The sequence below is a fragment of the Oncorhynchus clarkii genome, chromosome 16 (assembly GCF_045791955.1).
Source record: "Oncorhynchus clarkii lewisi isolate Uvic-CL-2024 chromosome 16, UVic_Ocla_1.0, whole genome shotgun sequence".
Taxonomy (NCBI): domain Eukaryota; kingdom Metazoa; phylum Chordata; class Actinopteri; order Salmoniformes; family Salmonidae; genus Oncorhynchus; species Oncorhynchus clarkii.
In genome coordinates, this window is record NC_092162.1 from 68,392,403 (window position 1) to 68,413,084 (window position 20,682).

General features: G+C 42.8%; 1 protein-coding gene across 1 annotated transcript; it reads left to right on the top strand.

Moving 5' to 3' along the window:
• The first annotated feature begins 5,761 nt into the window (after positions 1-5,761).
• On the top strand, positions 5,762-20,528 carry LOC139368965 (tyrosine-protein kinase HCK-like). The gene is made up of 13 exons (XM_071108497.1): positions 5,762-6,010; positions 9,881-10,011; positions 10,898-10,937; positions 11,537-11,633; positions 11,813-11,908; positions 15,273-15,376; positions 15,463-15,612; positions 16,241-16,393; positions 16,798-16,980; positions 17,293-17,369; positions 18,736-18,889; positions 19,236-19,367; positions 19,518-20,528. The coding sequence occupies exons 2-13, from the start codon at positions 9,892-9,894 to the stop codon at positions 19,718-19,720; spliced, it is 1,509 nt and encodes a 502-aa protein (XP_070964598.1). The 5' UTR covers positions 5,762-6,010; positions 9,881-9,891; the 3' UTR covers positions 19,721-20,528.
• Positions 20,529-20,682: the final 154 nt, after the last annotated feature.

Here is a 20,682-nt window from a genome sequence, read left to right on the forward strand (position 1 = left end):
GGTATGACGCTACAAGCTTGGCACACCTGTATTTGGGGAATTTCTCCCATTCTTCTCTGCAGATCCTCTCAAGCTCTGTCAGGTTGGATGGGGAGCGTCGCTGCACAGCTATTTTCACGTCTTTCCAGAGATGTTCAATCGGGTTCAAGTCCGGGCTCTGGCTGGACCACTCAAGGACATTCAGAGACTTGTCCCGAAGCCACTCCTGCATTGTCTTGGCTCGGGAGTTTGACAACAACCACCCGAGCCACTGCCTGTTCACCCCGCTATCATCCAGAAGGCGAGGTCAGTACAGATGCATCAAAGCTGGGACCGAGAGACTGAAAATCAGCTTCTATCTCAAGGCCATCAGACTGTTAAACAGCGATCACTAACATTGAGTGGCTGCTGCCAACATACTGACTCAAATCTCTAGCCACTTTAATAATTAAAAGTTGAATCTAATAAATGTATCACTAGTCACTTTAAACAATGTCACTTTATATAATGTTTACACACCCTACATTACTCATCTGATATGTATATACTGTACTCTATACCATCTACTGCATCTTGCCTATGCCGTTCGGCCATCGCTCATCCACATATTCTTATTCATTCCTTTACACTTGTGTGTATAAGTGTTAACTGTGGACCTGCCGGGGCGGCAGGGTAGCCTAGTTGTTAGAGCGTTGGAATAGTAACCGGAACGTTGCAAGTTCAAACCCCTGAGCTGACAAGGTACAATTCGTTCTGCCCCTGAACAGGCAGAAAACCCACTGTTCTTAGGCCATCATTGAAAATAAGAATTTGTTATTAACTGACTTGCCTGGTTAAATAAAGGTAAAAATAACAATCTCAATTGGGTTGAGGTCAGGTGATTGTGGAGGCCAGGTCATCTGACACAGCACTCCATCATTCTCCTTCTTGGTCATATAGCCATTACACAGCCTGGAGGTGTGTTGGGTCATTGTCCAGCTGAACAACAAATTATTCTCCCACTAAGCGCAAACCAGATGGGATGGCATGTGCCTTGAGATCTTAATAAATCACCAACACTGTCACCAGCAAAGCACCATCACACCTCCTCCTCCATGCTTCACGGTAGGAACCACACATGCAGAGATCATCCATTCACCTACTTTGTGTCTCACATAGACACGGCGGTTAGAACCAAAAATCTAACATTTGGACTCATCTTCTATACACCACCCCTACCTTGTCACAACACACACAACTGATTGGCTCAAATGCATTAAGAAGGAAAGAAATTCCACAAATTCCCTTTTAACAAGACACACCTGTTAATTGAAATACATTCCAGGTGACTTCCTCATGAAGCTGGTTGAGAGAATGTGTGAAAAACTGTCATCAAGGCTAAGGCTACTTTGAAGAATCCAAAATATAAAATATATTTTGATTTGTTTAACACTTTTTTGGTTACTACATGATTCCATGTGTGTTATTTCATAGTTTTGACATCTTCACTATTATTCTACAATGTAGAAAATAGTAAAAATAAAGAAAAACCTTTGAATGAGTAGGTGTGTCCAAACTTTTGACTGCTACTGTAGAATTATAGATACACAACTGTAGGGCTTTACTATACCCCATAAACAAGGAGATCAGAGATCATAGACATCCAAGATTACCCCTGGTGTTTCTCAACCAGCTCACGTTCCCTCCTCTGTCATCCCAAAGTGCACCTTTGGCGTTACTTGATTTGTATACAGGCAGCCGCACACATAATTGCGTGAGTAACTATTAAAGGTATATCTGTATCACACAGGTGAAGTTCCTCGTTCTCCAGTCTGATTTGCATATGGAGGGCCCACGCTGGCTAGCAGCTTCTGTATTGGAAGAAAAGAGTCATTGTGTTACTGTCAAGTGGACAGTGCAGAGCCGTTGTCTTACTATCACGTGGACAGTACTGACCCGTTTTAAATCTCTCTGTTACCATCCTCATCCTAGCAGGAATGTCTGTAAGTAGATGTGTTATAGTGAGACTATAAAGAGTCAAGAGGAAGGGGGAGGGAGATGAAGATCAAGAAGAGAAAGCTATAGGAGAGAGAAAGTGTTTTTTCGCATTGTTTGTAACTCATTTTATACATAATGTTGCTGCTATGACCGAAAAATAGCTTCTGGATATCAGAACAGCGATTGCTCACCTCGAACTGGATGAAGATTTTTCTTTAAGGAGTCTGGCGCCAAGGATATACTGCTTCTCTGAGACCAGGCCCAAATCCCCATCATTCTCTGGGACCAGGCACAAATCCCCATCATTCGCTTGAAGAAAAGACGGAAATACAGGGGGTGGAGATCGGGGTGCCTTGTGAGAATTCGTCGGTGAGTGGGTAACACACCTCTACCATCCGTACTATTGGCCAATGTGCAATCACTGGAGAATAAACTGGATGATCTCCGTCCGAGACTACCAACTGGAGATTAAGAACTATAATATTTTATGTTTCACCGAGTCGTGGCTGAACGAGATCAGAGACCTGGCAGTGAGCAAGACAAAGGAGCTGATCATGGACTACAGGAAAAGGAGGGACGAACACACCCACATTCACATAGACAGGGTTGTAGCGGAACGGGTCGAGAGTTTCAAGTTCCTTGGTGTCCACATCACCTACACATATCACACACATCGTGGTCCAAACACACCAAGACAGTGTTGACTGTCTTGGCTCTAACATTATTTGGCATGGGTCCCCAGATCCTCAAAAAGTTCTACAGCTGCACTATTGAGAGCATCCTGACCGGCTGCAACTGATTGGAATCCGACCGCAAGGCACTACAGAGGGTAGTGGGAACGGCCGAGTACATCACAGGGGCCAAGCTTCCTGCCATCCAGGACCTATATACTAGGCGGTGTCAGAGGAAGGCCCAAATTGTCAAAGACTCCACTTACCCAAGTCATAGACTGTTCTCTCTGCTACCACACTGCAAGCGATACTGGAGCACCAAGTCTGAGTTCAAAGACTCCTCAACAGCTTCTACCCTCAAGCCATAAGACTGCTGAACAATTAATCAAATGGCCACCCGAATGATTAATCGAATGCCCCCCCCCCCTCTTGTTTTTACACTGCTGCTACTCGTTGTTATCTATGCATTGTCACTTTATCCCTTCCTATATGTACAAATTACTGTACCCCCGAACACTGACTATATACCCCCTGTATATAGCCTTGTTATTGTTATTTTATTGTGTTACTTTTTTGTTGTTTTTTTTAACTTTATTTTATTTAGTAAATATTTTCTTAACTCTATTTCTTGAACTGCATTGTTGTTTAAGGGCTTGTAAGTAAACATTTCACTGTAAGGTCTACAACCTGTTGTACTCAGCATTTCACTGTAAGGACTACAACCTGTTGTATTCAGCATTTCACTGTAAGGTCTACAACCTGTTGTATTCAGCATTTCACGGTAAGGTCTACAACCTGTTGTATTCAGCATTTCACGGTAAGGTCTACAACCTGTTGTATTCAGCATTTCATGGTAAGGACTACAACCTGTTGTATTCAGCATTTCACGGTAAGGTCTACAACCTGTTGTATTCAGCATTTCACGGTAAGGTCTACAACCTGTTGTATTCAGCATTTCACGGTAAGGTCTACAACCTGTTGTATTCAGCATTTCACGGTAAGGTCTACAACCTGTTGTATTCAGCATTTCACGGTAAGGTCTACAACCTGTTGTATTCAGCATTTCACGGTAAGGTCTACAACCTGTTGTATTCAGCATTTCACGGTAAGGTCTACAACCTGTTGTATTCAGCATTTCATGGTAAGGTCTACAACCTGTTGTATTCAGCATTTCACGGTAAGGACTACAACCTGTTGTATTCAGCATTTCATGGTAAGGTCTACAACCTGTTGTATTCAGCATTTCACGGTAAGGACTACAACCTGTTGTATTCAGCATTTCACGGTAAGGTCTACAACCTGTTGTATTCAGCATTTCACGGTAAGGTCTACAACCTGTTGTATTCAGCATTTCACGGTAAGGTCTACAACCTGTTGTATTCAGCATTTCACGGTAAGGTCTACAACCTGTTGTATTCAGCATTTCACGGTAAGGTCTACAACCTGTTGTATTCAGCATTTCACGGTAAGGACTACAACCTGTTGTATTCAGCATTTCACGGTAAGGTCTACAACCTGTTGTATTCAGCATTTCACGGTAAGGTCTACAACCTGTTGTATTCAGCATTTCACGGTAAGGTCTACAACCTGTTGTATTCAGCATTTCACGGTAAGGACTACAACCTGTTGTATTCAGCATTTCACTGTAAGGTCTACAACCTGTTGTATTCAGCATTTCACTGTAAGGTCTACAACCTGTTGTATTCAGCATTTCATGGTAAGGTCTACAACCTGTTGTATTCAGCATTTCACGGTAAGGTCTACAACTTGTTGTATTCAGCATTTCACGGTAAGGTCTACAACCTGTTGTATTCAGCATTTCACGGTAAGGTCTACAACCTGTTGTATTCAGCATTTCACGGTAAGGTCTACAACCTGTTGTATTCAGCATTTCACGGTAAGGTCTACAACTTGTTGTATTCAGCATTTCACGGTAAGGTCTACAACCTGTTGTATTCAGCATTTCACGGTAAGGTCTACAACCTGTTGTATTCAGCATTTCACGGTAAGGTCTACAACCTGTTGTATTCAGCATTTCACGGTAAGGTCTACAACCTGTTGTATTCAGCATTTCACGGTAAGGTCTACAACCTGTTGTATTCGGCCGCATGTGACAAATAACATTTGATTTGATGTGAGTGAAAGATAGAAGAGATAAAAGTGAAGCGAGAACAGTCAGTAGTGTAAGTCTTTGTCAGGTTAGAAATGGATATCGTTTAAACATTGACCAGACTTACTCAAGCAGAACAACCTGTCCAGGCCCTTTAGCAATCCCAACATTTAGTTAAGGTTTAGTTGTGTTTCGTCAGCTAAAAGCTGAATAAAGCTGTTTTATTGTATAAGGTATAAAGAACAACAAATCAGGACATTAAAGGGTAGTGGAGGAGATGGCGTGTGATCAGGGAGTTGAAGCAGATCTGATAGCATTGAGACTGCAGGAAGTGTTGATGGAGATGATCAGATGAGTATGAGCATTCACTCGTACATTTCTGAGGCCCAGAGCCTTGTCCCATCTAAGACCCTCCCTTTCCCTCTCTTTATCAAGCTGTGGATCAGAGGACATTGGTCTTTAATCCTGACATTTGATTAAGGATTAGTTCAAGAGCCTGAGGATTTTTTTTTTTAATATCCTGACCTAGCCCGATGGGCCCACACCACCCTGCTCCATCCATGCCCTCAATGACTGTGGGATGTTGTCTGTGACACTCCAGTTAAGCATGCTGTTAGGGCTAAAGGCTAATAAAACGCTGTCCACATGTCATTCGGGATCACATTTCAGCATATATATCCCATTTTTTTTGTTTACAAAGATTAAGGTTATTGAGAATTGATACAGCAGTTATGTCCACTTTCTTACAGCGTGTACCAAAACAAGCTGCAGAAATGTATGAGTCACTTTAATAATCAAGACAACTTTTACAATTCAAAGCACATAAATAGTTTCATAGACAGAGATAAGCTATAGGCTACCGTATATTTTAAATTTAATTTATTTTCAAGAAAGATAGCGTGTATTTGTATTTTTAACTGTGCATATTCAGACCATCTCTAGGCTTACTTACTCCGCTACTTTCCGGAAGAGTAAAAAAAAAAAAAAAAAAACTGCCCTCAAAGATATCCGTGTCTTCATTGATGTGACAGTGCCAGTGCCAAGAGTCAGAGAGGAAGTTCCTCATCTACAGTTAGATGCGAGCCGACGCACTAACTTCCTCGTATACAACTAAAACAGGACTTTCTGTCGGAATTGTTATCACGAGTCGGGATGGAGGAGCGGACATAAAATTAAATACAAATAAGTGCTTTCTAAAGAATACAAGTAATTCAAGGTTAGAAGACCATTTGGCCATATAGCGGCCAAGGATTATACAGCTGGTTGGAACGAGGTAATTCCCTCTCATTTTTTTCTTCTAGACCACGAAGGTGAACATGTATAACCTACTCACTGATATTCATAGACAATATGCATTTCTTAAATAAGACGACGAACAGATGGATGGATGTTTTCTTAAACGGTTCCCATCTGGGTCATTCAGTGGTATTATGAAAATTGCGCATTAAAGGGATTTATGACCGTGTTATTATGTAGACTATATTACGGTGTTTGCTATTGGTTTATGTATGTAATTCCTACACTGATGATAGTTGAGAAACTACAGAATTATGATGTTCACATAAATGGTGGTAAAGGTGAAATGTATTTTAACTGTTTAAAAAAAATATATATATATACATAAGTCTTTACTCTCTGTCCATTTTAGCTCAGAAATGTTGAGACGTAGCCTATTTCTTTTCCATTTTGCTGAGCCTAGGCTTCTTTTTGCCTAGGCTAATGTAAAGAGGAACCAAAAGTTATTGCTTATCCTACGGACTCAACACCGAATACGATATTCACATTGTATATTCACAGGTGCAACACCTATTCATGGCTTGTAAATCTATTTATTGAGGGAAAACACAATCTTAGAAAAAATGGGTTTGAAAAGGGTTATTCGGCTGTTCCCATAGGAGAACCCTTTTTGGTTCCAGGTAGAACTCTTTTTGGTTCCAGGTAGAACTCTTTTTGGTTCCAGGTAGAACTCTTTTTGGTTCCAGGTAGAACTCTTTTTGGTTCCAGGTAGAACTCTTTTTGTTTCCATGTAGAACCCTTTGTGTAAAGGGTTCTACATGGAACTCAAAAAAGTTTCTACCTGGAAACAAAACGGTTTTACTTGGAACCAAAAGGGGTTCCTCAAAGGGTTCTCCTATGGGAACAGCGGAAGAACCCCTTAAGGATATTATTTTCTAAGAGTGTAGTAATGGTGCATTTTTTTTTAAAACTAAGTAAACACCATAATAATTGATTACTACTATTTTTTTATCAATGCTAATCTTGCATGGATATCTGATGAGTCAATCTACTCTATATTTAAGACCCAATTTGCTTTATAGCACATTATGATTGCATCAACTTGTGCTGGAAAGCCTCACATTTCCTCACATTTACGCTGACAATAGTTCCTATAGTTCTATCAGTGTTTCATCAGGTCAAGTGTGTCTCTAGTTTCTACTTCAGGAAACAGGAAGTCAATACTTAATGTTGGAGAAGCCTATCAGAGAACCTCGTGCCATACTGCCACTCTCCTAATTGCAGAGACAAATCCTCCCAATGCAAAGTGTCCTGTGTGTATGGTGCTTGGGGACATGGCATTGCAGTGTGTGTGCGTGCGAGGTGAGCAGGGGAGGTTTAGCAGTGCAGTTTTTCCTTTTCACATGGTGTCCTGTCCCAGTTTCAAACGCCTGCCGCCTGCCCTGCGTCAGATGCCATGATAGCAGTTAGGGCCAGAGGCACACATGATGCAGGGCATCCACAGCTCACTAGATTTACATCCGTGGGCAATATGGTGTGTTGGAGACAGACAGGCAAACAGACAGACACTCCCAGAGACCTGAGGAGGATGGTTGGAGGTGCTATTAGGGGCTGATTTGTTCAAGAGACTGCAGGAGAGATGGATGGAGAGGACAAGGATAAGCTTGTACGGTCTGGGCTTCACCTCCAGTTAACTTCCTCTGTACATGAAGTGCATGCCATGTGTGTCATGGCTTTATTAGATTCATGGAGGACGAATTGATCGATATGAGTCTGAGGAGGTTTGTAAACGGATGAGAATCCTTGGACTACTGGGCGGGCTGACACTCAAGAAGAAATGTCTTCTCCTGAGATTCAGGGGTGTGGCTTCCTATAGGCTACCTGTAATTTGGGAACATTGGCATAAGGATAATCTGAACCTTTTCCATTCACAATAACCATACACATTCTGTGTTTTATTTTAATTTTTAATTTTTTTGTGGTGGTGGTGTTTGAGTGTACTATGTAAGTGAAACATTTTTGAGAATAGGAAATCAGTTTTCACTTTGTCTCCAGCATCTTCACGAATCAGTTTTTGGGGGATTTGCATTATCTGCCTATGAACTGTGGAAATGAAAACTATGTAATCATAAACAGGTTTGCTGGAAGTTAAACTTGAACTTATCCTCCCTGTAAAAGCTAACAGATCAAGCGAAGAGGAACACCATTTAAATGGAAAAGGGAAGTGAATATTTACACCATTATTTTTGATCAAGTGGTTGAATGCAGATAGATACAGCCATGTGTATTTGACCAGTTAAGTTGACAAAGAACACGTGCTCGTTTACAGCCAACACCCTGAGGAATAGTTACCAAGGGAGAGGAGAGGCGGATTAATTAGCCAATTGGAAGCTTTGCGTAACTGTTTAAAGAGAAACATTCTCCATGACTATGTCATGAGATATATGGCTGTCATCCAGCAGCAATCCTCCACATCCTAAAATACTGAGTGCAGTAAAATGTGTTCAGAGCCCATATTCACAAAGTGTCTCAGAGTACTGATCTAGGGTCAGTTTTCCCTTTTAGATCATAATGAATATGATTATATGGACACGGGGAGACATGATCCTAGATCTTTATCTTGGCCAGGTCGCAATTGTAAATGAGAACTTGTTCTCAACTTGCCTACCTGGTTAAATAAAGGTAAAATAAAATAAATAAAATAAATAAAATCATAAAGAATATGAATATATGGACATGGGGAGATGTGATCGTAGATCAGCTCTCTACGAGAAAATAACCTCTATGATGACTTCAGCCACATTTTCTTCTGTTAGGTTACAGTAATAGCTCTCAGATGCTTTCTCTCTCTCTCTCTCACTCTCTCTCTCTCGCTCTCTCTCTCTCTCGCTCTCTCTCTCTCTCTCTCGCTCTCTCTCTCGCTCTCTCTCTCTCTCTCGCTCTCGCTCTCGCTCTCGCTCTCTCGCTCTCGCTCTCTCTCTCTCTCTGATAAACATCACTTCCTTCTCTCATCAGTTTTAAAAGTAGAATTTTGGAAGTGTTCTATGAATGTTTGTGTTAGTAGTTTGCCTTAGTCACAGTGAAGTAATTCATGCCAGATTTATCCTATAAGGTGTCAACAACATACATGCTAATATCACAGTGTTGTTTCCATCCCTCTTCCTTGCCCAAACCTGGGATTGAACCAGCAACCCCCTAAACACATCAATAACTGCCTCCCACTTAGCATCGCTACCTATCGCTCCACGAAAGCCTCAAGCTACTTCAAGGTCTTAGAGTGATTGACATCACGGATTGAAACGCTACTAGCGCCCACCACTAACTATAGTAGCTAGCCTTTTCTCACCGGTTACACTCGCTGTGGTGAAGGTCTATTTCCACTGTAACTTAAAGGTCTCTCTAGCTCTCAATCTCTCTGCCGCTCTCTCCTACTCTCACCCGTTGAATACTCCAGTTCCTCTGTTTATGTTAACACAGATGAACCAGAAAATGACAGTCCTGTATCTCTCACACAGACAAAGCTCTGTTCAATCAGAAGAATTCCCCCTCTCTCTAATGTCCCTTTTTAAAATATTTTACACAGACCATATTGACTCCACCCACAGATCCTATGACTCCACCTACAGATCCTATGACTCCACCTACAACGCTACTAAGTTACAGTTTTATTTGAAAAACAAAGAGTTCTTCATGCCACCTCTGGTGTCCCAAAGGCGTGGCTGGGTGTTGCTAGTTTGGTGTCGCTCTGGTGATTCGGAAGACTTCTAGAATTGTTTTGCTTCCAAAAAGCTGTGTAACATGTAGACTTGTGTGGGAAACAGGATGTAATGAAAGTAAACTCAAACAGTAGCGTACAGTAAATGACATTGTATTCTGACTGATATTTTCTGAAACAACAAATTGTTAGGTTCTTCCACCATGGGCTGCGTGGGGTCCAAGGAGCAGCAGGATCCCAGCAGCAAAGGAGTGAATGATGACACTCTGAGCCGGACTCAGCCAGCCCACTATGTCAAAGACCCCACCACTGGGACCAAGGCTGTGAGTGAAAACCTGGGCGTGATGATGGTGATGATGATGATGGTGATGATGGTGGTGATGATGGGGATGGTGACGATGACGATAAGGATGGTGATGAGAAATCGATGAAAGATCAGTAGGGGACATGGTCATTGAAAAGGGAAATTCTAATGAGTTATATTTATCATTGTCACTGAGACAACATAGTGAAAAGTAACGTGTTAGCCTCCCTACAATATGACTATGCACAGAGTATTGATATGTGAGGTGCATTACCCATATAACTCATGTTCTAACTAGTTGTTGCTTTTGCATAACTGCTAGACTCTCCTCTGTTGCCAAATGCACAGTAAGTGACTGATCTGTAAGTCGGTTTCCCTGAGTGTCTAGGGTGGTCAATACTTCCTGTGTGTTTACAGTAAAGCGACTGTAAGCGCTGAAATTCTGAATGAGGAAGGGGAAGTAACATCCAATGAATGCAGAAATTCATTTTGTGATCATTGTTTGAACAGACATTGAATTTGCATGTACATTTTAGTCATTTGCAGAGTCCCTCTGATCCAGAGCGACTTACTGGTTAATGTGTCCATAGCTAGGTGAGGACAATCACATATCACAGGTCATAGTAAGGAAATGTTTTCCTCAATAAAGCAACTCTCAGCAAAGTCGGTGCTTGTGAGAAAAGACAAGAGTGAGCGTTAGTGCAACAAAGGCAAGGATGTTGTTTAAAAATATTATTAAAATATTTTCAGAGGGGGGGGGGGGGTGTCTCTTTCTGTTTTCTGTCTGTTTATCTCACTTTTACGTCATCTGCCATTTGACCCGTCATTATCTTCTCCCTTTTGTTCACTTTCTCCTAACTACATTTCCTATTTCCTCGACTTCAATCTCTTTCTGTCTTTCACAGAATAGAACCATCTCCACTGGCCCTACAGTCCCCTCTGACGGTGAGTACGACACAGAGATGTGACAGTTGCTTGCTTGAATTTGTGATGTAGGAACTATCACAGTGCTCAGCTTATCACACTGTATGTCCAGCAGTGACACAACATACTGTCAGCAGTAACACGACATACTGTCAGCAGTGACACGACATACTGTCAGCAGTGACACGACATACTGTCAGCAGTGACACGACATACTGTCAGCAGTGACACGACATACTGTCAGCAGTGACACGACATACTGTCAGCAGTGACACGACATACTGTCAGCGTGAACCGGCAAGCTGTTTGTTGTCGTGTAGTTCTAGACTTATGGCTGAGGATGAAAGTGAAAGAGGGGGAGAGCGTGTAGTTTGAGATAGCCCCCACTCAGAGTTTCACCACACTCAGAGTTTCACCACACGAGACAGCAGATGATCTCTCCACAGCTATACCAGTAAAGCAGCCAGACAGGAATTGCCAAATTGCACTTGATGGCACCCACAAACACAAAGTCTCTCTTTGTCATATGTGTGCATGCATTTAATTTATTTGTATTTTTATACACACACACACACACACACAAACACACACGCTTACATTCTCTGCCCCTCCCCCTCCAGGTCCTGAGAGCATTGCTATCGCACTGTATGACTATGAGGGTATAAATGATGGAGACCTGGGCTTCAAGAAGGGAGACAAGCTTAAAATCTTACAGGAGTGAGTGTCTCTGACAATTATACATAAACATGATGCATTCATACCCCATACAGAGCACTGTATACAATACATATAATACATATTCCCCCACCTGTCACAATCTGTCTGTCTGTCTGTCTGTCTGTCTGTCTGTCTGTCTGTCTGTCTGTCTCTCCCTCTATCTCTCTCTCTTTCTGTAGGTCTGGAGAATGGTGGAGAGCCCAGTCAATCAGCACAGGCCAGGAAGGCTTCATCCCCAGTAACTATGTAGCCATAGACAGCCTTGAAACCGAAGAGTAAGTATGTTAAAATCAAGCAAATTAAATCAAACTTCACAATGCGCCGAATACAGCAGGTGTAGACCTTACAGTGAAATGCTTACTTACAAACAAGCACTTAACCAACAATGCAGTTTTTAAAAAAAATACGGATAAGAAAAAGATATAAAAGTAATTAAAGAGCAGCAGTAAAATAAAAATAGCAAGACTATTTACAGAGTCAATGTGCGGGGGCACCGGTTAGTTGAGGTGATATGTACATGTAGGTAGAGTTATTAAAGTGACTATGCAGATGATGATAACAAAAGAGAGTAGTAGCGGTGTAAAAGAGGAGTGGGGGGGAGGTCACGCAAATAGTCTGGGTAGCCATTTGACAAGGTGTTCAGGAGTCTTATGGCTTGGGGGTAGAAGCTGTTTTAGAAGCCTCTTGGACCTAGACGGCGCTCCCGTACTGCTTGCCGTGCGGTAGCAGAGAGAACAGTCTATGACTGGGGTGGCTGGAGTCTTTGACAATTTTTAGGGCCTTCCTCTGACACCGCCTGGTATAGAGGTCCTGGAAGGCAGGAAGCTTGGCCCCAGTGATGTACTGGGCCGGTCGCACTACCCTCTGTAGCGCCTTGCAGTCAGAGGCCGAGCAGTTGCCATACCAGGCAGTGATGCAACCAGTCAGGATGGTGCAGCTGTAGAACCTTTTGAGGATCTGAGGACCCATGCAAAAACCTATTCTCCTGAGGGGGAATAGGTTTTGTCGTGCCCTCTTCACAACTGTCTTGGTGTGCTTGGACCATGTTAATTTGTTGGTGATGTGGACACCAAGGAACTTGAAGCTCTCAACCTGCTCCACTGCAGCCCCATCGATGAGAATGGGGACGTGCTTGGTCCTCTTTTTCCTGTAGGAGGGAGAGGTTGTTGTCCTGGCACCAGTTGAGGGAGAGGTTGTTGTCCTAGCACCACACGACCAGGTCTCTGACCTCCTCCCTATAGGCTGTCTCATCGTTGCCGGTGATCAGGCCTACCACTGTTGTCTCATCTGCAAACTTAATGATGGTGTTGGAGTCGTGCCTGGCTGTGCAGTCATGAGTGAACAGGGAGTTCAGGGGGGGACTGAGCACACACCCCTGAGGAGCCCCTGTGTTGAGGATCAATGTGGCGGATGTGTTGTTACCTACCCTTACCAACTGGGGGCGGCACGTCAGGAAGTCCAGGATCCAGTTGCACAGGGAGGTGTTTAGTCCCAGGGTCCTTAGCTTAGTGATGAGCTTTGAGGGCACTATTGTGTTGAACTCTGAGCTGTAGTCAATGAATAACATTCTCACATAGGTGTTCCTTTTGTCCAGGTGGGAAAGGGCATGCAATAGAGTGCAATAGAGATTTCATCATCTGTGGATGTGTGGGCCATTTGTGGGTTAATGGTGTTGATGTGAGCCATGACCAGCCTTTCGAAGCATTTCATGGCTACAGATGTGAGTGCTACGGGTCGGTAGTCATTTAGGCACGTTACCTTAGAGTTCATGGGCACAGGCATTATGGTGGTCTGCTTAAAAAGTGTTGGTATTACAGACTCAGACTGGGAGAGGTTGAAAATGTCAGTGAAGACACTTGCCAGTTGGTCAGCGAATGCTCGCAGTACACATCCTGGTTATCCATCTGGCCCTGCGGCCTTGTGAATGTTGACCTGTTTAAAGGTCTTATTCACATCGACTGCGGATAGCTTGATCATGCATTCTTCCAGAACAGCTGGTGCTCTCATGCATGTTTCAGTGTTATTTGCCTCGAAGCGAGCCAGAAGTAGTTTAGCTCATCTGGTAGGCTTGTGTCACTGGGCAGCTCTCGGCGGTGCTTCCCTTTGTAGTCTGTAAGGGTTTACAAGCCCTGCCAGATCCGACGAGCGTCAGAGCCGGTGTATTACGATATGATCTTAGTCCTGTATTGACGCTTTGCCTGTTTGATGGTTTGTCCGAGGGCATAGCGGGATTTCTTATAAGCTTCCGGGTTAGAGTGCCGCTCCTTTAGTGTGGATGTTTCATGTTATCCATGGCTTCTGGTTGGGGTATGTACGTACGGTCACTGTGGAGACGACGTCAACAATGCACTTATTGATGAAACCAATGACTAATGTGGTGTACTCCTCAATGCCATCAGAGGAATCCTGGAACATATTCCTGTGCTAGCAAAACAGTCCTGTAGCTTAGCATCTGGTTCATCTGACTACTTTCGTATTGAGCGAGTCACTGGTGCTTCCTGCTTTAATTTTTGCTTGTAAGCAGGAATTGGGAGGATAGAATTATGGTCAGATTTGCCAAATGGAGGGCGAGGGAGAGCTTTGTAAGCGTCTCTGTGTGAGGAGCAAAGGTGGTCTAGAGTTTTTTCCCCGCTGGTTTCACATTTAACATGCTGATAGAAATTTGGTAAAACAGATTTAAGTTTCCCTGCATTAAAGTCCCTGGCTACTAGGAGCGCCGCCTCTCGGTGAGCGTTTTCTTGTTTGTTTTTGGCAGAATACAGTTCATTCAACGCTGTCTTAGTGCCTCTGACTGCCACGTAAAAGAGCTAAAAATACATATGAAAACTCTCTAGGTAGATGGTGTGGTCTACAGCTTATCATGAGATACTCTACCTCAGGCGAGCAATAGCTCAAGATTTCCTTAGATATCGTGCACCAGCTGTTATTTACAAAAAGACAGAGTCCGCTGCTCCTTGTCTTACCAGACGCCGCTGTTCTATCCTGTCGGTGTAGCGTATAACCAGCCAGTTGTATGTTGATAGTGTCGTCGTTCAGCCACGACTCCGTGAAGCATAAGATGTTACAGTTTTGAATGTCCCGTTGGTAGTTTAATCTACCGTGTAGGTCATCTATTTTATTGTCCAAAGATTGCACGTTTGCTAGCAGAATGGAAGGAAGTGGGGGTTTATTCGATCGCCTACTAATTCTCAGAAGGCAGCCCGCCCTCTGGACCCTTTTTCTCCACCTCCTCTTCACACAAATCACGGGGATCTGGGCCTGTTCCTGAAAAAGCAGTATATCGTTCGGGTCGGCCTCGTCAGACTCGTTAAAGGAAAAAATGGATTCTGCTAGTCCGTGGAGAGTTACCACGGTCCTGATATCCAGAAGTTATTTTCAGTCATAAGAGATGGTAACGGCAACATTATGTACAAAATAAGTCGGAAAAAATGAGTTACAAACAACGCAAATAAACAAACAATAAAAACACAATCGGTAGGGGGCACTTAAAAAGTTCTCCATTGTAGTGTGTGAGTAGTTTGTGAGTAGTGTGTGAGTAGTGTGTGAGTAGTGTGTGAGTAGTGTGTGAGTAGTGTGTGAGTAGTTTGTGAGTAGTGCTGCTCAAAGGAATCAGTCTGATATGACTTTCCCCGCCTTCAGGTGGTTCTTTAAAGGAGTGAGCAGGAAAGATGCAGAGAGGCAACTGCTGGCCTCAGGAAACAAAATGGGATCGTTTATGATCCGTGACAGTGAGACCACCAAGGGTGAGCAAGTTCAAAAGCTCTTATACATGTACATTATACAAGCGCCCTTTTAGACTTTAGCAAGCCATGTCTCCTTCCTGCTATAGGTAGTTACTCCCTATCCGTGAGGGACAGTGATTCCCAATCAGGAGACACAGTCAAGCATTACAAGATCCGTACGCTGGACAACGGTGGCTTCTACATCTCCCCACGCATCACCTTCACCACTCTGCAGGAACTGGTCAGCCACTATAAGAGTGAGTGTCACGGCCTTCCACAACACACTAGAGAAGGGCTATTTCAATCTTATTAACCTAAGACAGTGTTTCCCAATCCGGGTCCTGGGGACCCCAAGGTGTGCACATTTTAGTTTTTGCCCTAGCACTACACAGCTGATTCAAATAATCAACAAATCATCAAGCTTTTGATTATTTGAATCGGGCGTGTAATGCTAGGGAAAAGTTCCAAAAGGTTCACCCCTTGAGGTCCCCAGGACCCGGATGAATAAACACTGCCCTACGAGGTCCGGAGTACTGCTAGTTTTCTGCTCTACATTAATCATTACTTGCACCTGGTGTCCCAGGTCTAAATCAGTCTCCGATTAGAGGCAGAAGAGTGAAACCTGCTCTGAGGTCCAGACTTGAATTTGAAGGCACTAGTGTCAACTGCTACTAAAGTTGATAGTGGATGTTGGAGATAACAGCCCCCTCTGCTGGCTGCCTGTTCTGAATATGGACACATTGTGTATTTGGCCTCCAGCAGTACTGACTTCCTATGGGTTTATTCATGTGTGTTATGTACAGTTCAATAATACTGAATGTATTTCATGTCCTGTATGTCCTTTGTGTGTGGATGTCATACTGGATGTGTTTGTTATTACCACAGAGCTGGGAGATGGTCTGTGCCAGGCCTTGACCAGCCCCTGTCTCAGTCCCAAGCCCCAGAAGCCCTGGGAGAAGGATGCCTGGGAGATTCCTCGGGAGTCCCTCAAACTGGACAGGAGGCTCGGGGCTGGCCAGTTCGGAGAAGTCTGGATGGGTGAGCTCCATGTCATTTAAAGCTTCTATTCTGTCATTCTGAGAAGGTTATGTTTGGACTAATACTGGGAGATCAGTATGAGTTTTTATGTTTTTTTTTTAAAAAACCTTTATTTAACTATGCAAGTCAGTTAAGAACAAATTCTTATTTACAATGACGGCCTAACTGGGACAACGCTGGGCCAATTGTGCGCCGCCCTTTGGGACTCCCAATCACAGCCAGATGTGATACAGCCTGGATTCAAACCAGGGACTGTAGTGACACCTCTTGCACAGAGATGCAGTGCCTTAGACCACTGTGCCACTCAGGAGTTGTATATGTAGTCTGAAAACATTCTTGCTTTGTGGAGCATTGAACTGAGGTAACATAGGTCATGTGGTTTGACTTTGTGTATTTTGCTGTAGCTACATACAACAAGCACACCAAGGTGGCAGTGAAGACCATGAAGCCTGGCACCATGTCAGTGGAGGCTTTCCTGGACGAGGCCAACCTGATGAAGGCCCTGCAGCACGACAAGCTGGTCCGTCTGAACGCTGTGGTTACCAAAGAGGAACCAATCTACATCATCACAGAGTACATGGAAAAGGGTGTGTGTAGTACACCACAGTTTGACATTTTGTTTACATTTACATAACCACACGTCAGTGTATTTCTGTCACTGACTGTTTTTTGTGTGTGTGTGTGCATTTCTGTGTTTGTTTGTGTGTGCATTTCTGTGTTTGTGTGTGTGTGTGCATTTCTGTGTTTGTGTGTGCATTTCTGTGTTTGTGTGTGTGTGTGCATTTCTGTGTTTGTGCTTGTGTGTGCGTGCGTGTGTGTGTGCATTTCTGTGTTTGTGCTTGTGTGTGCGTGCGTGTGTGTGCGCGCGTGTGTTTGTGCACGTGTGTGTGTGTGTTTAGGTAGTTTGCTGGACTTCTTGAAGAGTGATGAAGGGAACCGTGTTCAGCTCCCCAAACTCATTGATTTCTCAGCGCAGGTGAGATTCAGTTATGTCAAACTTAAACTGTCAGTCTGGATTTTTTTCTCTCCGAAATGGTATGGTTTTATATTCTCCCAGTCTTCTACTGTGGTAGAAGGGAAAAGAGAACCAAAGAAAAGGGAGGATGCTTTGATCTTGTTATACCCAGTTACTGACAATATCAAGCCACTCATTTGAATACTCTTCTGTTTCATGCCTTTGTTCTGGAGTACATGTTTTTCCTATTGTGGGCAGCATTTCAATATTCAAATCCTGTCTTTAGCTTGGCAGAAGAAGGTGTGTGTGGCAGAATGTGTTTGTAAACCAAATTCTTCATGCCAATGTTTTGCTGTTCTACAATATTGTGATGTGAAATTATTTTGACAAAGTATTAGACGCAACACAATGGAACATTTCAGTTTGAAACCTGCTCATACAGTATTTCCAGTTGTACACCTGTTGCTACAGATATCGAGAGGCAATGAGGAACTTATGAACAGAAAAGCAGAACTTATGAACGCATGGGCATGTTTATGTCATCTGCTGTATGTAGTGAGGGGAGGTGAAGTGTGAGAATGAAACAAAAAATAAAAAAGATATTGAAATGGAATATGAGGAGTCGAGTTACAAAAAGAGAGAGAGAGAGAGAGGATCATTAAAAGAGAAGGGAACAGGAAGACAGATTGGTCTGCTCAGATTTAAATCTACTATGCCAGATTTTGTTATGTTCAATTATTCCACTGAGATTGGTACACAGATAAGGCTTATCTAGTTGCGATAGAAATGTAAAGGTCATTTGGGATGGAGCTGACATATATATCCAGTGTTTACCGTGAATGCAGTCTCCATGAATGCCAAAACATTGCCTTTAAATTTCAATAGCTTTATAGAGATGAACTTTAGCGATGTGGATGGAATACGTCAGTCAGTTTGTGTCTATATACATGTGTGAGAGAGAGAAAAGAGAAAGAGAGGGAAGAAATAAAGAACGATTGAAGGAGTGTGAGAGAGAGAGAGAGAGGGAGAGGATGAGAGGTGAAAGATAAAAGCCTGATGGTAGTTGTAAGTTTAAAATGGGCCCAGATGGTCCCAGTATGGAAGGGAAATATTGTTCCAGTTGAGTTGATATCAGAGTAATCAGTGGTCGTAAATGACACGATTGGCAAATTGAAAGTCCTTTATCTTTATTACTATAGCTATCATTATCATTATTTTAAGTTTGAATGACTGATTATTTTATTGTCCCGTAGCAGAACCTAAAGGGAAAACAATAGATATATTTCACAATAAATCATTGAGAGCACTTGGGACATGAATTAATTGAAGCACCCATTCTCCTGCTTTCCTATTGTCTGAGGACATCCAACCATGTCTTTGTCCACAGATTGCAGAAGGTATGGCCTACATTGAGCAGAGGAACTATATCCACCGGGACCTGCGAGCCGCCAACATACTGGTGTCCAAGGCTCTGGTGTGCAAGATCGCTGACTTTGGCCTCGCCCGAATCATTGAGGACAATGAGTACACAGCCAGGGAGGGTAAGATCAGCATCTAGCAGTATCCCCTTGGTGAACAAGTATCTGTGTCACATAAAGGGGGGGTTCAACTGACTGTGACATGACAGCTGAGTTAACCAATAATAGTACGGTAGAGTACAGTGGTTTGGAATTAGAATTAGAGAACAAGGGAAGTCAGAGTTGGAACAAGGAACTGTGGGATACTGTATCAGAGGGACAGATATCATTGTGTCAGAGGGAAGTGTGAATGAGTGACATGGTTTGAATAGAAAACACAATGTTGAGACAAGCTGCTGTAATATCTTTTCAGTGACAGCAGGGGGCAGCAGACGTACAGTAAGAAAGCACTAATGTTGTTCCCTAACAGGAGCAAAGTTCCCCATCAAGTGGACGGCCCCAGAGGCAATCAACTACGGCTCCTTCACCATCAAATCAGACGTCTGGTCCTTTGGCATCCTACTGACAGAGATCATCAGCTATGGACGCACACCATATCCAGGTCTGAGGACCTGAATGAGAACATGCCCTCTGCTGTACTTGCACTTGTAATGTACTGTGTGTTCATTGAATGATGAATGAAATGAATAAAGTGTAAAGTTCACAGTCTCGCCCTATAATGATGTGCTTCTGTGCTGGCTCTGTCATCTAGGGATGACGAACCCAGAAGTGATCCGCTCTCTGGAGAGAGGCTACCGAATGCAGCGCACCGACAGCTGTCCCCAGGAGCTCTATGACGTCATGTTGGAGTGCTGGAAGAACAAGCCCGAGGACCGTCCAACCTTTGAGTATCTTCAGAGTGTCCTGGAGGATTTCTACACCGCAACAGAGAGCCAGTACCAGCAACAGCCTTGAGCCAGTCAGAAAGATCCAGGCAGATACATAGCATCCTCTCATACTTCTATGTACCTGTATAGAGTAGCCTACAGACTAACCTACAGAGAAAAACATGTTTTTAGATGGTTCCTTATGAAATATGGCATTTACTGTAGCTTTATGAATGATGACCTAACAAATTAATTACAGCGATTCATGACATGGCTGACTGTGATGGGTTTCAGAATTTTACTTTATTTAAATATATGAGTGGCCAGAAATAAAAAAAACTAGCCAAGGTTTAGCCTTTTTTATTGTGAATTTCCTATGTCTATGCCCAGTTCATATATTGGAAAAGGCCATTTATATTCTGCCATAGACCATTGAAACTATAATTCACTGAAATAGCACTTGAGTGCAACAGTATAATCTAGAATAATTCACTTATAAAACTATTTTTGCCTATGTGGTAAGGGTCTTAATTTATTTTATCGGAGAGTAGCGTACTTGTTTGTCAATCCTCTATACTATATCTATATGTAGGCAACACAAGGGAATAATGCGATGTGATGTGACATTTTTACACAAGTAAAATTAGATGTTGCTTGCATGTTTTTTTGTGGGGTTTTTTCTTCTATGTAGGCCACTGTCATCATTTGTCTAACATGGCTGAATCATTTGTGCACTGAGGTAACAGTTGACTGCACAGACATTGAATGTTGAAGACAGGATATGTGTTTTCATATGAATAATGCATTTCTTAACCAAATGCTTTTTGATATTTTCTTATAGATGCTTGTAAGTGCAATGACTGAAAGGTTGTGTTGAATAAAATGAATGAATAAAATCATATTGTGCTTATCATATTGTCATCAAATTTAACATGATGATCTGCAATTTCTTGTAAGAGTAAAGACAAAATATGTCAGATTTTTCAATGTATGAATGATGATATGAAGGAGATTTTATCAGATTTTTCACTGTATGAATGACGATATGAA